General features: G+C 27.9%; 2 protein-coding genes across 3 annotated transcripts; one reads left to right on the top strand and one right to left on the bottom strand.

The window, feature by feature from the left end:
- The first annotated feature begins 7,065 nt into the window (after positions 1-7,065).
- LOC113554187 (SWI/SNF-related matrix-associated actin-dependent regulator of chromatin subfamily B member 1) lies at positions 7,066-11,376 on the top strand. 2 transcript variants are annotated; one of them, XM_026957930.1, is made up of 10 exons: positions 7,066-7,334; positions 7,426-7,531; positions 7,716-7,845; positions 8,759-8,893; positions 8,953-9,080; positions 9,150-9,316; positions 9,395-9,585; positions 9,648-9,779; positions 9,867-9,933; positions 11,206-11,376. In XM_026957930.1, exons 1-9 carry the CDS (start codon positions 7,254-7,256, stop codon positions 9,904-9,906), a joined length of 1,110 nt encoding a protein of 369 aa, XP_026813731.1. In that variant the 5' UTR covers positions 7,066-7,253; the 3' UTR covers positions 9,907-9,933; positions 11,206-11,376. The 2 variants fall into 2 exon arrangements, with proteins under 2 accessions (XP_026813731.1, XP_026813723.1); XM_026957922.1 differs by having other exon boundaries at positions 7,067-7,334; positions 9,867-9,902.
- Positions 11,187-13,375, bottom strand: LOC113554202. Its single transcript, XM_026957940.1, has 6 exons — positions 12,659-13,375; positions 12,467-12,565; positions 12,158-12,284; positions 11,959-12,101; positions 11,722-11,889; positions 11,187-11,288 (listed from the first exon to the last, which is right to left on the bottom strand). The coding sequence occupies exons 1-6, from the start codon at positions 12,895-12,897 to the stop codon at positions 11,252-11,254; spliced, it is 813 nt and encodes a 270-aa protein (XP_026813741.1). The 5' UTR covers positions 12,898-13,375; the 3' UTR covers positions 11,187-11,251.
- Between the last annotated feature and the right edge of the window lie 2,493 nt (positions 13,376-15,868).

Genomic DNA, 15,868 nt, shown 5'->3' with positions numbered 1-15,868 from the left:
GGATTTGAAAAAAGTAATAAAATATTATAATAATTTATTTAAACGCCTCAAACTTGCACTAATCATTAATGTTCATTTTCTATCATGCACAAAATAAAAAATCAGTTGTACACTTCAATAGAGCAAGATAGATTTTAAAATCTATCAATTATTAATATTGAATGAAGTATTTCGTTTAACATATCAGCTGATGATATAAATTCATTTGCTAAAAAATATCATAGTCTACAATTGTAATTATCACAGGAACCTATTGTACAATGTTTTACATATTATTAGCTTGTAAATTATTGTGCAATAGGCTCTGGATGTTACAGTTACTGCCATTTATGATTTTTTTTTTGCAACTTCAATCAATTTGCTTATAAAACATTTGCATATAAATGTATTTATATTAATAATAATACCTAATGTTAAAAAAAAGTCCCGTACCCACTAAATACATTATTTGTTATTTTATTATGATTTACACATAATCATTACATTTATCTATGTAACACTTCATATCTAAAAGTATAGTTACAGTCTGCATTTAACATTGTCAATAATTGCCATTTGTCATTTATACCTACATAATTTTAAAAATGTTAAAGGATAAAAAATAAATATAATTAAAAATATAAAGACATTTTCATTTTTATATAATTTAAATAATTTATTATTAAAAATCATTTTTTAATTTTATAATAAATGATAAAAAGACAATTATTTTAAATTTTTATCCTAAAATTTTTTTAAATTACCTATGTAGGTACAAATGACAATTATTGACAATATTAAATGCAGATTGCAGCTATATATTTATAGATATGCTAAAGAAGTGTTACATAGATAAATGTAATGACTAATAATTATATTATCTATTTTTAATGTAAATCATTATAAAATAACAAATAGTGTATTTAGCTGGTACGAAGCTTTTTTTTCCAATGGATGCTAAAGGATTTTTTTTCTGGGGCTTTTTTCCTAGATTCTACCAATCAACCATTGCCTATATATAATAACCAGTAAGTAAACTTATTTTTAACATATACTATTACTTTACATTGGTAAATAACATGAATAAATTAGGTACTTAAGTACATTTTTAAGAAATAAGAAAATATTTTTAATACTCAAAAATAAATATTTAAATTTTATGTAATTATAATATGATACAATGAATAATCGTAAGACTATGGATACTGCAAGTCTATGAATCATTTACAAGGATGAACAAAATTAGGATTGCCTGGAATAATATTATAATATATGGAAATAATATGAATTACTCGATGAATTGTATCTATAATGAAAACATAAAAATAGTTTTAAAAATGTATATAATTAATAATTATTACTTAAACCTGATACTTATGTATAGAAATTACAATTACATCAATACAAATAAAATGTTAATAAATGTAATATTAATGACAATTGAGACGGTAATATGTCATACTCACTACTCACTCACTATAAGTCACTACTGTAGACAGCAGTCATGTAACCACAGAAAAACAAAAGACATTAGCCACAGAACAGATTAAATTAAAAATTAATTTAAAAAATGATTAAGACGGATTTTCAAATGCCAATACTTCAAAGTATATCAATAGTAACTAATACTTCACAATACTCATTACTAAATAGTAAATAAATATAAAATAAACTAAGTTTTAATAATTGATGGACCTATGCATAAATATTAGATTATAGTTACAGCTGTAACCTATAATAATTAAATGATGCTGATGATGGGTATTATTATTAGTGGTGACATAGAACATAATAGAAACAATAACTATCAAAATTCCATTGTCATTGGAAAATATTTTGGTTGACCTTGAAATTAAAATAATCGTATTCGTCATTTAAAAACCGTACCTATTAAAACCTTAGTCCATGCATAGAATACAGATAATAGATCATGATCTAAGCTTAGTCCATGATTTAAGATACATTTATGATTAGTGCCTACGCGCAGATAAATTATTATCTATATCTGTGTGCCTACGTCATACGCATTATCAAATATTATACATTTTATCAATTGGATCGTTTTGGATCCAAACAAACTAAGATGCTTATTTAAAATGTATACAAAATAAATTATTAAATTAATTTTGTTTGTTAAAACAATTTAAAAAAGTTTAGAGCATTATTTTATTTTGCATTTTTCTTTTGTGAATTGGTCAATAGATTTAGCAGTTTTAAAAGACTATAACTTACGAACTTATTTTATTTTATATACATTTCAAATGTGTATTTTGTTTTGTTTGGATCCAAAATGAGATGTTGATAAGGATTAATATGTACGTGACGCTACACTAATCGTCCGTGACAAGATGTATTGATAAAGTGTCGTCACTCTAGACCCCCTAAATTTGCATACACACATTTAATTGAAATTATTATCACAGTTTTATAGACACCAGAGCGCACTTCCTGTCCAATGAAGGCTTCATACTGTTAAATACAAAATACCTTAAAACAGTTAAAACTATAAATTAAAATGTTATTTTTTTCTGGAGTTGGCTATATTATAATATATACATAGTGTTCAAGAATTACACGTTCAATGTATAAGAGATACCTACCGGACCCATATCGGACTTTTGAATTTATATACAAGGTAATTTTTTAAGCATGCTTGCCCCATTTTTATGGTAAAATTATGCATATATTAAAATTCTGATTTTTACACAGTTTCATTGTTTCAAGTTGTTAAAAAACAACATTTTTATAAAAAAAAATTATATTTTTTTTAAGTTTTTTATTTTTTTGAATCATGACATAGTTTTAATTTCATATTCCAAAGCAGAATATTTTTCTGAGTATTTTGATACATAAAAATCGAATTTAGGGTGAGTAGTTTATGAGTTATACGTATTTAAAGTTTAGACAAGCAGAGTAGTGGACAAACATTTTGTGGAGTAAGCCCGTACCACTCCACTCCACGAATCTAAAATGTTTTAAGTTTAACAGATTTATTCATAATTTATTACAGAAGATTGATCATTCAAGTAAAAAATAAGTGTAGGTATCTATATCATACATTTTAAAAGTTAATGAAAAATTTAACTAAAGGAGAACCTAAAAATATTATATTGGTCCTAGTAAATGTAGTTGGTGGGTGGGTGGGTTATTTAGAAACTTGCTCCTTGAGTTATGAAGACTCAAGCCGCCACTGTAAACAATAAATGCTTATAAAAAGGTATTCAAAATGTATGCATTTGAATTTTAAATAGCATTATATAAGTGATATAAATACTAATTTTTACTTAAATATTAACATTTAAATTGAATTTAAAATCAATATATTAATTATACATAGACGTAAATAGAATTCTCGATTGTATAGGGGTTTCAATTGCATCGATATGGGCTTGAGCCCAAAAGGTTTCAAGAACAAAAAGAGTGCGGAAGATTCGTTTTTCACCTACTACATACAATTAAAAACTAAATGTACCTAAACTAATGTATTGTGCTATTTTGTACATATTTAATACATATTCAGTTATAAAATATATATTTTTTTATTTATATGTTATATAATTCTTGAGTGTATTCTGTTATTTTGGAACTTTTGAACAATTTGATCAATTAAGGTAATGTTATTCCAGTAAATTCTTTGAGTTTTGGAGTATGTTTACAGAAAATTTAGCTTATAAGTTATAGGTATAATTATTAATTTATTGTACTAAAGATAGCTTATATATTAAATTGTGTAGTGTTAAAATTATCATATTTGTATATATCTTAGGGAGGGCTTAAGATGGTTCAGAGCGGGCTAAGCCCCCCCCCCATTTCCCTATTTATGTACATGTAATTATTATAAATATTATTTGTTGAATGTAACACGGAAAGCATTATGTATGATAATTTAGTGAATTAACTCAAACATTTTTCATATATTTTTAGGTAATAGGAAATTTAAAAATGAGTAATGACAGTATTTAATAATATTAATAATTATATTTGAAAAAAAGAAAGTATTTAAATACATGCATACAATAAATAATTTAGAACATATAAGTCATTATAGTAATTTACAATATAAAATTTTGAATTTTATTCCTTAAATCATAATATAATTTTAGTTTTCTATGGCTTTGGCGTACTAGTGTTCATTTATCGGCCTTTATAGAACATATAGCGCTCGCGGTGGTAATGACTATATGTGTAGTAAAATTTTCAAACAAGTGACGACACCTTATCAATACATTTTGAACCGTGACTAATATATTCTTATCAATATTTTTGGATTGGTGTATACCACGGGCTAAGATATACAAGACACGATGTATAGAACATATCTTCTCTACATCGTGTCTTATATCTTACTATATCTTAATTCTTAGTCCGTGGTGTATACAGAAGCGTTGAAAGGCCAACTTTATGATGGTTTCTTTCTCATTATTATAGATTATCACAACTCATTATTATGAATTAGAACTCGTAATTATCACATAACGCAACTCAAAATTACGCGTTGATCACAGATATATAAAAATATAAAAGACAAATAATACTTGAACATTCATACAGTAATGGCCCTTCCAAAGCATTATTGACTACCTACACCAACACAAGGTAGAAATTTTAAATTCTGCCAGTAAAAGACCAAAATTATCTAAGCTAATCATTTTTATGAACCAATATAATATAGTTTTAATTGTTAAAAATTATTATATATATATACATCTAGGTATAGACGGTATAGTCTAGGTTGTGTTTCTTAAATCTTTTAAGGGTTTATTTGATCCATCTATTGCTTTTTTGTGAGCTAAAGTACATTTATCCAAATGATAGCACTGCGTTTTTGAAGTAACTTTGCATTCATAGTACCTTTTTTAATATTGCATAAAGGATAACCAGTGTTTTGCAAATTTAGTGGTAATTTAAAAGCTGAATGTGGTGTTTTACCATTTAGTAAAAGAGTAGCAGCTATCTCAGAACCTGTAGTACAGGAAACACAATTTTGTTTTTGTTCTTATACTTACAATTATTAAACTGAGAACAAATGTTTTACTTGTTCCACCAGGGGCATCTATAAATTAAATAGGTATATCTCCAACAGTAATGTTTACAAAATCAATAATTTTTAAAAAGACTTTGTTTGGTTCTCCTGTAAGTTTTAGTTTAGTTTCAACTTTTAAGTACAACAGTTTCTAAGGCAGTTTTATCGTATGTAACTTCTTTTAAATAATCATCAGGCATATGTTGCATTTTCATGATTTGGTTTAAGAAGTTTATACAATTCTAAATTTGTATTATTTAATGTTAATGATAAATTATCTATTAATATTATATTTTAGGCTTCCTTAAGCTGCATTGTAAATATCATCATTGAATTAGATATTCTTATCAATGTTTTGTTTTCTGTATAATATGTCTTCAGAAAAATAAATTTTATACTCAACCCATATAGGTAACTTGTTAGGATTATTAATGGCACATACATTTATTATTCATTAATTGCAAATAAATTTCGTAACTGTGCCGGTAAACTTGAATTAGCCGTTTCACTTAATGTTAAACTCCAATGATTATCATTTTCTAATATACCTAATTTCTGACATGCTTCGAAATAACTCGAATGTAATTATTACATAATGTAAATATTTTTGGGATGAACAGTTTATAATCTACTTAAATTATCAGAAGATTTAACACCAGGAACATTTTTAACTGGACTCCCAATTTTACGATGTTTAAAACATCGGTTACTTTTTTCCATGCATAAATTTTGGAAATCATATCATTTAGACAGAGTGTAAAAAAAAAATAGTTGATGTCGTTTTTTGTAAGATATCTAATCTATTTTGAACAGTTTTGAGTGTATATAAACCCTTTGGACCATTCTATATATGTGCCGCTAAATGCATAACATTAGGATCATAGGCGTAAATTTGCCTTGTTAGAAGGGGGGGGACTAAAATTATTAACATAGAACAGGCCTGCGGAGAGCTTCGATCCCCCGCATCCATTACGTATAAATTTTATAATTTTATTGTAACATTTATTATATAAAATTATTTATTTAATGGCGTATTATACATATACCTAATTTTTTATCATATAGCTCAATCATTTTAAGTTAATTACAAATTTACAATACAAAATTCATACATAAAGCTTAAATAATCACATAATACATACCTATCGACTATCGGATATCCTGATTCATCTATGATACAATTTAAAATAATAAATTAATAACACATTAATGATTATATGCAATATATTATAAAAATAATCAAACAAATATAAACAGACAACAGTTATTTAGTTATACTTATTTATAGTTAAATCAAAGCTATGAAATATAGCTCAAATATGGCTGATGCTAATTTAGTTATGTTTAAAATTTAAATAAAATTATACATAACTTTACTATAAAAACTATACAAGAATAAAATAAATATTGTATAAATTCAAAATTTTTAATTAAGAACTATTGAGAGTTAGTTAGTATTCCGTATTTATATTGGTAATTTCTCCTATGTATCATCTAAACATAACAAACACAGACAGATAAAATAGTCTTAACATTTATTCGAATAATTCACGCAAAATATACGGCGAATTAAATTTACAAAATATACAATACGGTTTTTATTAGTTGTCATTGTAAACTGTTGCGTAGTGAAGAATTCAATAAGGCTGTCGAGGGCCTGAGATACATAAATGAAATCGGTTTATTGGTATATAGGTACAATAATATACAATGTAAGTACTAGTAAATTCAAATATTGACATAATTTTGATGCTCAAAAACTAATAATTTAATAAATAAATAAAATACGTTTAGAATTGTATCTATCTCTTTTAGATAAAACTTTAATATTAAAAATATTAAATATTCCTTTAATATTAAAAGAGTTGAGAGGGCCGAGGGAGAGCTAAGGCCTCCTTATTCACGCCCGTGCTGTTAAACATTAATATTGTAAGACAGAGAGAACATATTAGGTAACGCTATCTGTTGACTAATATGACAAGTTTTCGTCCCGGTCACTTACGCCGTCGCCACGTTGGCTACACTGCTGAATCGAAAACAGTGATAATCAATCGCACAAACAGAACAAATCGTAAACAAGTAAACAAGCGGGTCCGGTTCGAGACGTCGAGCTCAAAGTTCGAACGATTGTTAATTTGTTAATGTTATTATATTGCTGCTGTTAATTTTGCATATGTCATTCGTTTGAGTTGAAACTTTATGGGACGACGGACTTCTCTGTAGTTGACGATAAACTGCGGCCTGACCGAAAATGGCACTCCGGACGTACGGCGACAAGCCGATCAGTTTTCAAGTGGAAGAGAATGGGGAATATTACTGTATTGGATCCGAGGTAAGACTACAATTTTTCAAAGTTGACCGATTAAAATCACGAACTTGCTATTATATTTTTATTATTTATTTTGTTTATTTTTGCATTTTAGGTCGGCAATTACTTACGACTGTTCCGCGGTTCACTGTACAAACGGTATCCGGGAATGTTTCGCAGAACCATTACAAATGATGAGAGGAAACGTTTAATCGATTTAGGTAAGTAATTATTTTTTACTTAATGTTATTATGATATTTCACCTTCTCACCCATTATAATTAAAATTATCTTATCACTTATATTATACATTATTATGCACTTCCCAATAGTATATTATTGTAATTGTTGGTAAAATTATACTTTATTATTTATAAATTACAATAATAGTCATGTAATTTTTAAGGTTTAAGTGCTCATTGTCTGGCTTCGAGTGTGTCACTTTTAAGAGCATCTGAAGTTGAAGATATTATTGATGGTAATGATGAACGTTACAAAGCCGTGTCTGTAACTTCAACTGAACCATTAATTACAAGGTAATAATAAGTATCAGTATTGAATCTAAATTTGAATTAATTTGTTTGAGCTAAAGGGTTTATTTAAGTCTTAAATTTTAAGATATCTTAAATATAAATTTAACACCGGGATTAAAAATTATTATACCTAGTATATTATGCAATTTTATTTAAAAAAATGTAATTTCTTTTTGAAAAGTTTTACAGTATTTAAAAGCTGAAAATAAAATAACAGTTTTATAAATAAATAAATAACATTTAATTTCTTTAATCAAAAACAAATTGTTGTTAAATTTAAAATACAGTACAACTTATTAAAGATTAAACAATTATATGATGTTTAATTAGTAATAAAAATAAATGTCTCAATTCAAAATTATTACATTATAGAAGTACATAACACATAAAAGTACAGTGTCGTTATTAATTTCAAAGATGACATGATTTACCCCTGTCTGATTTTAAAAATAGCACAGTGTTTTTGGGTCTGTTGTTAATAATGACAAATCATGACTATTTATTTTATACAATTTAAAAAAATATTATATTATATAAAAACTGAGATTATTATCACAGCAATAAATAAAATGTAGTATTTTTGTTGTGTCAAAAATGCCTTGTATTTATGTATGATTTATTTTTGAATAATTTTTTTGAACTGTATAATGAGATAAAAAGTTGGAAAAAATTTTGTGACCGAAATAATCAGGCTTTTAATATTACATGTTTTGATAAAAACTAGAAAGATGCTACATGCAGTTAAATGCCTATGCAAGGCATCATAAAAGAATTATAATAATATAGTGTTATAATAATGCTATAACCTATTCTTCATAAATATTTAAACAATAAATTCTAGATACCAGTTAATATTATTATATATTTTGAAATTTATATCTAAAAAGTAAAAATAAAATTTATTTTATGTTTATAGAGAATCTAAAGGGAAAAAATCAGTTCCTTGGGTTCCATCATTACCAAACAGTTCACATTTAGATGCTGTTCCTCAGGCTACACCCATTAACCGTAACAGGATTATACAAAAAAAAGTCAGGACTTTCCCATTATGGTGAGTATTTTACTAAATATTAGTTAATATGATGTTTAGTAATCAATAATTCATTTTAGCTATGATGATACTGATCCTGCAAACATTCACGAGAATGCCAACTTTTCAGAATTGTTGGTTCCAATCAGACTCGATATGGAAATTGAAGGACAAAAATTGAGAGATACATTTACTTGGAATAAAAATGGTATAAGAATTAATTAAATTGTTTCCGTTATTAATAGGTACACAATTTAAACTAATATTCCTTTTTCAGAAAGTTTAATAACACCAGAGCAGTTTGCTGAAGTGCTATGTGATGATTTAGATTTAAATCCTTTACCATTTGTACCAGCCATCGCACAATCTATACGTCAGCAAATTGAAGCATTTAATAATGATAATATTTTAGATGAACAACATGACCAAAGAGTTATTATTAAGGTAAATAATATTATTTATATTTATTTTTAATTTTAATCATATAAGTGGAGTGCTTATAGAGTTTTTTCTGTGTTACAGTTAAACATTCATGTAGGTAATACATCATTAGTGGATCAAGTTGAATGGGACATGGGTGAAAAAGATAATTCGCCTGAACAGTTTGCTATGAAACTATGTGCTGAACTAGGTTTGGGCGGAGAATTTGTAACTGCTATTGCATACTCTATCCGGGGGCAATTGAGCTGGCATCAACGTACCTATGCTTTCAGGTAAATCTTTGTAAATTATACTATTTGATCTGATATGTTTTAATAAAATTATATTTTGTTAGTGAGGCACCATTGTCAGTCGTTGAAACTCCTTTTAGACCTCCATCAGATGCTGATCAGTGGAGTCCATTCCTGGAGACATTGACTGATGCAGAAATGGAAAAGAAGATTAGAGATCAAGACAGGAACACTAGGCAAGAACCTAATAATTACTTAATTTTTATTTTTCAGCTAAACAACTAATTACTCAATGCTAATACCAAAAATTGTATATATTCCAGGCGAATGCGACGATTGGCCAACACTACACCAGGATGGTAATAAGATCATTATTAAGTATTTTAAATAGTAAGTAATAAGAAAATTTCCCCAACATGATACTAACATAAGTGGCGTATGACAATTGTGTCTGGAGTTACATAGCGTTTGGATTTTTGTACGAGTCGTGTGATTGTGTTACAAGTGCACACTAAATTTAATTCTAAGCAATTATAAAATATATCGTTATATTTTTAATGTTTTTACTTTGAAAACAAAAATTTGTTTCTATTATATATTTGTATTAATTTATTTTGAAATTTGTACTGTTAACAATTTAAAAAAAATTATTTAGTTTTACATTATTTACTAGATCATGATTTTTAAGTAGTACTCACAAAATATTCAGATTAAGTTTTTAACTCTTGTAAGTATGAAACACACTGGAATTCATTTATTTACCTTTACTATACTCTACTTATTTTTATTATTTTATTGTTTTTTTGAAATGATATTCATTGTTTGAGGAAAGACTGAATAATTGTTTTCAATTAACAACCAATTTGTTTTTATTTCATTATTTATTTTAAGTAATGATATTTATGGGTATTAGAAAAAAAATTTTATTTCGTTGAAAACTGCTATTGTTTTTTTTAGATAAGACTATAAAATTTAATTTTCTTGTTGTTAAAAAATGTTCAATTAAGTCTTGACAAGTTATAATTAAGTTTTTACTAAAATTTTGGTTTTTTTATTATTTATTTTATCTGTCAATAAAATGTAATTTATGATTTTATCTATGCTTAAGTGTCGTGTCACTTTGATTTGGCACATAATCATTTATTAAATTTTAATGCTGTCATTGCAAGTTTAAAACAAAAAAATATTTTTTAACATGATAATAATAAAGGTTGTTAATTTGATTGCTTCTCAAACAATTTTTGTGGTACTTAAAACAGGGCACTATGAACAAAAGGATTTTGCATACGCCACTGTTTTATTCTTCATAACAATACTTTTGATGTGTATTTAGAAGGATTTATCAGAGTTAATAATATCAATTTAATCTTTTCCATGCATATATATTATGTCAAATAACACATTTTACTGCTTAACATTTCACGCATTGATTTTTGTTTAGGATAACACGTCTTGAAAAAATATATATATGTACATATATTAAAATGAGTATTTAATCTTACAATATAATGTTTGTTTACAGTATATAATATTATCACACGTAATAACAAAAAAAAGTTGTTTTCTTCTTATAACTATTTAAAATTAAAAAATAATACATTTAAAACTTATAATTTATATTAATTATTATTTGTTTTTTTTCCAATGTTATTTATCTGACAGTAAGTTAACTCGCCTACCGTGAGTCCCAACACAGATCAAGGTCCCATCAAAGCTCCATGTTAACATCTTCAAAAGCAATACAACTGCAACATTTTTGTATTAAAAAAAAAATTATTATACGTATTACATTATATAAAAAAAACTAGAATAATAAATAATTTTTATAATTTATTTTAAATTGTATTTATGTACTGTCAGTACAAATATAATAATTTACTTCAGAACTTTGGTACTAAAATATCATTAATTTGATAGTGGCTTTGTAATTTTATAATTATTGTAATTCTATTTTTTATTATAATGGTAACTCATTGTAAAAGGTGTTTTGCCAAACTAACAACAACTATTTTATGTTGTATGTTTTGACAATGTAATTGAATTTTAAATAGAAAAAAAAATGAACTATTAAATTTGTTTGTTTTTTTTTACACACACTTTTCAACGAACGTAAAGAAAAATATAAAATATTTATTGAAACATCAGACTTATAATGTGTTTAATTATTGTTAAACCTACTTATTTTCTTCGATTAACATTTCTTTGTCGTTAATTTCATTTTCTTCTTCGTCTGTGATCTCAGTTATCACGACAGTTGATTTGGGTTCCTGGTAGTTAGGAAATGAACGGACAAATTCCATTAGAGGCTTTTTAGTCCATACTACAACTGCGTTGGTTGGTCTTTCTCTAAAATATTATAACAAACATATTTTGTTAACAAATATTAATATAATTGTTATAAATATATCTACATACACATTGAGCAGTGGTTGAGGTATGATGGAATCCATTTTGTGAAGTTTACGCAATTCTTCACACATAACTAATGTGGTCTGAGAATCTGTTTTAGCAGTTTCAGGAATGTTGATAGTCTCTATGGGAGTAGGATTCTCCAAGGTCTAAAAGAAATAAAATGTTCAATAATTCACATAACAGAACTCAAAAAACTACTCACATCCATTTCACTGACGGCACTGCTGACACAGTAATTATGAGGTTTGAATTCACTGCTAATGTGCATGTCTCGTAAACTAGCAGATACTTTTTCTTCGGTGATGCGCATTTTGGGTGGCTGTGTAAGTCTAAAAAAAAACCATCATGCTTTGTAATTTTGAGCATATTGTATGCAAGATTTATAAAAGTACACGAGTTGTTGTCATATGATAAACAATGTTTAGTCTAATTTATAACTAGTGAGTATTCTCGTCAATAGCAATGGTTTTAGTGCCTCGAATGTATATCAAAAATTTAATAAAATATTTACTCAGCATCCAAATCGATTTTGCGTTTTGGCACGGATCCAAAATTGCTGGGATGGTACGTGGAGGTATCCAATGGCAGTGGATTACACGATCCCGTAAACCTAAAACGAAAAGAAATAGAATATAGAATGAAGTCTGCGGCTAGATGACATCGGGTCATCTCTACAATAAGTTGTATAATGATGGTTACACACTTCATGACGTGCGTGCTGTTGGTGTTGGCCCAGCTATATGCGGGTGGCGTGATGGACGAGAACGTGTACGGGAAATGTTGGTAGTCAGGCGTGAAAGTGGTGTAACTGGGCGGCTGTTGGATGCCGAACTGCAGTCCGAATGGGACGTTGCAAGCCGGCGGTGGTGGCGTCGGGATGGAATTGGCGGCAGTTTGATTATTGACCATCGAGTCGGAAGACGGGTATCCACGTTTAAACATGTCGGCTGGGACCGTCACCAGACCTAAGAGAGTTTATGGCGGCAGTGGATAAGGGGCGAAACGCGATTCGCGGCAGTGGCGACGATCGGCAACTGTCCAGACGGCGGCAATCGATGGGTAAGATAGCCTTTTCAGAAGTCACCGTAGTCGTATTCTTTGACTTTGTCGTTGTAACTGTCGTCGACACAAATTCGATGTTCACATCCGTCGACAACAATTAGCAGCTGTTTCCGTCGAAGTCCAGCATACAACAAGACGTTTCGTCGTCCGAAATCCAGTCGACAGCGACACTAGACACATTAAATCTCTGTTGTACGTCGATTGATGGAATTTAACAGTAGTGTTCCAGAAAATCAGTAAGAGTAGAAAATAAAGCGAAGTAATTCATAACTTTAAAATAACTAATCACGAAAACCGATAATTTTGTGTTTACCAAAACCCGCGTTGTATTGTAATATTTTTGATCTCGAATGTGTCGCAATAACATCAGTTATCACTCGAGTTATCAACCGTTTATTGTTTCTATGGAGTGTTGTATGGGTATGTCATAACGGGTTACAGCATTGCCGCGGCTTCGGCGTTACCTCCATGGCAGATTTCTGGGAGTTTCTAGAAGTTTCTCTAGGCACGAAACCTGGTTTTTCTAGAAATTTCTCAACGCTCTTTCTACAAGGTACTTATAACTTATATTTATATTTTTTAATATGTGAAATGTGAAATTAGATGATTTTCTTGGGCAATCCAAAATATATCAAAATAAATAATGATTCAGCATATTTTTACGGAGGTAACGAGTGCAAACGATTTGTCGACTTTTTACTGATACCTACGAGTCTACGACATGGTAATAACATTTATGTTCATCACCAAAACAATTCGTAAAGAAATTTGTATTGAAAATGTATTAACCAAGGTACTATAAACACTAAACTATTACAAAAGTTATATTATAATAATAGAAGGAAACATTTAGGTTGGTAAACATTAAACAATCTTAACTTAAAGTTATCGCTAAAACAATTTTTAGAAAACCGTCTATCCCGGTACCTCCGCAAAAATTTTACTTATTGTTGTTCTCAGCTGAAAAATTAAACTACGTTTTTTTTTATTTGTCGATTTTTAAACACCCCAAATAATACCAAGCCCTTGGACATTGCTCACATACCCATATACGAGTATAGTATATAGATGTATAAGTAAAATTATAGGATTACAAATTGATTCAATAAAAAGATTTGTAAAGACTAATTGAGAAATTAAGTAATAATAATAAAAATAATAAACAAAAAATAAATATAGGGAAATACATTTTATGTAGATTTGTTATATTTTTGAAGTGGATTGATTGATAAAATAAATTTATACCTAACCATTTATCATCATACAGCGATTTTGAATTCTAAAATCACTTTTTATACCTACCAGCAAAAATGCTTCAATATACATAGTGATTTCTAGTTGATCATTGAAACTTCAAATTGGGTCTTTGGGTAAATGAAAAAATTTCTTAGTACCTACTTTATAAAACAAGTATGAAAACAAAACCACAATTACCGACAACGGCTTGATCGGCATTGGATATTTTAGTATTTATAACAATTAATAATAATTATTGTTCTTTGATATTTGGCGACAAATATGACCAACTATCTACTACTAAGAACTCGTATTTTTTTCCGCATTATAAAATTACCCTATATTTAAAAATAAATATTTACTTAAAACAGTAAATAAACAAATATTTATAAAATAAAAAAAAAAGGTCAAGAAAGATTCATTCTCAATACCACAGCCCGTAAATCCATATCACCACTGCGACTACCGTCTACCCGTAATACCACTAGTATCATAAGTTGTCGGGGGCAGTTTACATTATACCTTTTTAACATGGATAAAATTTCAGGCGCAGTTTACAAAAACAAAAGGTCATCTGGGCGCAGTTTACGTATGATCAATACCTTAACGTATATAATCAACGTTAATATGTTATCAGTATTACTTACTTGATTTTTAATCAAGTAAGTATGGTAATTGAAATGGAAAAAGTCTGAATTTTTAAAACTTCAAGAATTAGTGTTAAATAGGAAAATTATAAAAATGTAACTCAGTTGTAATGAGAGGGATCCGATATCACACCCAAGCGGTATGGTATAACGATTTGAATCCACAAATCAACAAGTGAACAAGTTTAACTTTTTTCCAAAACTATTATAGCTAAAAAGTTGGTTGATAGCTCATTAAAAAGGGATTATTAAGTAGGTAAATACAAAATATGAGATTAAAAGTTTTCAAAAAAAATTATTTAATTTTTCAGTTAAAAAAATAGTTATTTTTTGCTAGATTTTCATTTAGCGTGGTAGATTACTGAAACTGAAAAACGGATTTTGTTATTTGGAGTCTTATTAGATTCACATTGGCTAGGAGCGGTGCTGTGAAGATTTTCAGAACTTTATCATCAATCAATATCTCAGTATAAAGCTAAAAAGCTGAAAAACATCAAAAATGCCCAATAAAATGTGTTTTAATTTTTTTTTAAAGCTTTGTAGTAAATTAACTATAAAAGATAAAGTTCTGAAAATCTTTACTGTACTTCTCCTAGCCAATGTGAATCTAACAAGACACCAAACAACAAATCCGTTTTCCGGTTTTGGAGATCTATCTCACTAAATAAAAATATACATATTGCATCAATTAATAAATTTCTAAAAATTGAAAATCAAGAAAAATTACATGCCGATCTCTATCTTGACAAAGCGTTTTTTGTTATTTTTTATTTTCAATAACTCAAGTTAAAATTATTTAGCTCTCTCCATTAAAAAATCCTGGCTACGCCTCTGCCCAGGGGAACCACCATCCACCCAAAGCATGTGTTTTGGTTGCAGCACTTGGACATAGGATTCGGCGCCATATATAGGTAGATATTTACGGGAACGGGAAGAACTCAATATATTATAATATCTACTATTATTAG

The sequence above is a fragment of the Rhopalosiphum maidis genome, chromosome 1 (assembly GCF_003676215.2).
Source record: "Rhopalosiphum maidis isolate BTI-1 chromosome 1, ASM367621v3, whole genome shotgun sequence".
NCBI lineage: Eukaryota > Metazoa > Arthropoda > Insecta > Hemiptera > Aphididae > Rhopalosiphum > Rhopalosiphum maidis.
The sequence above is the reverse complement of the archived record's forward strand: the minus strand, read 5'-3'. Positions and strand labels throughout refer to the sequence as shown.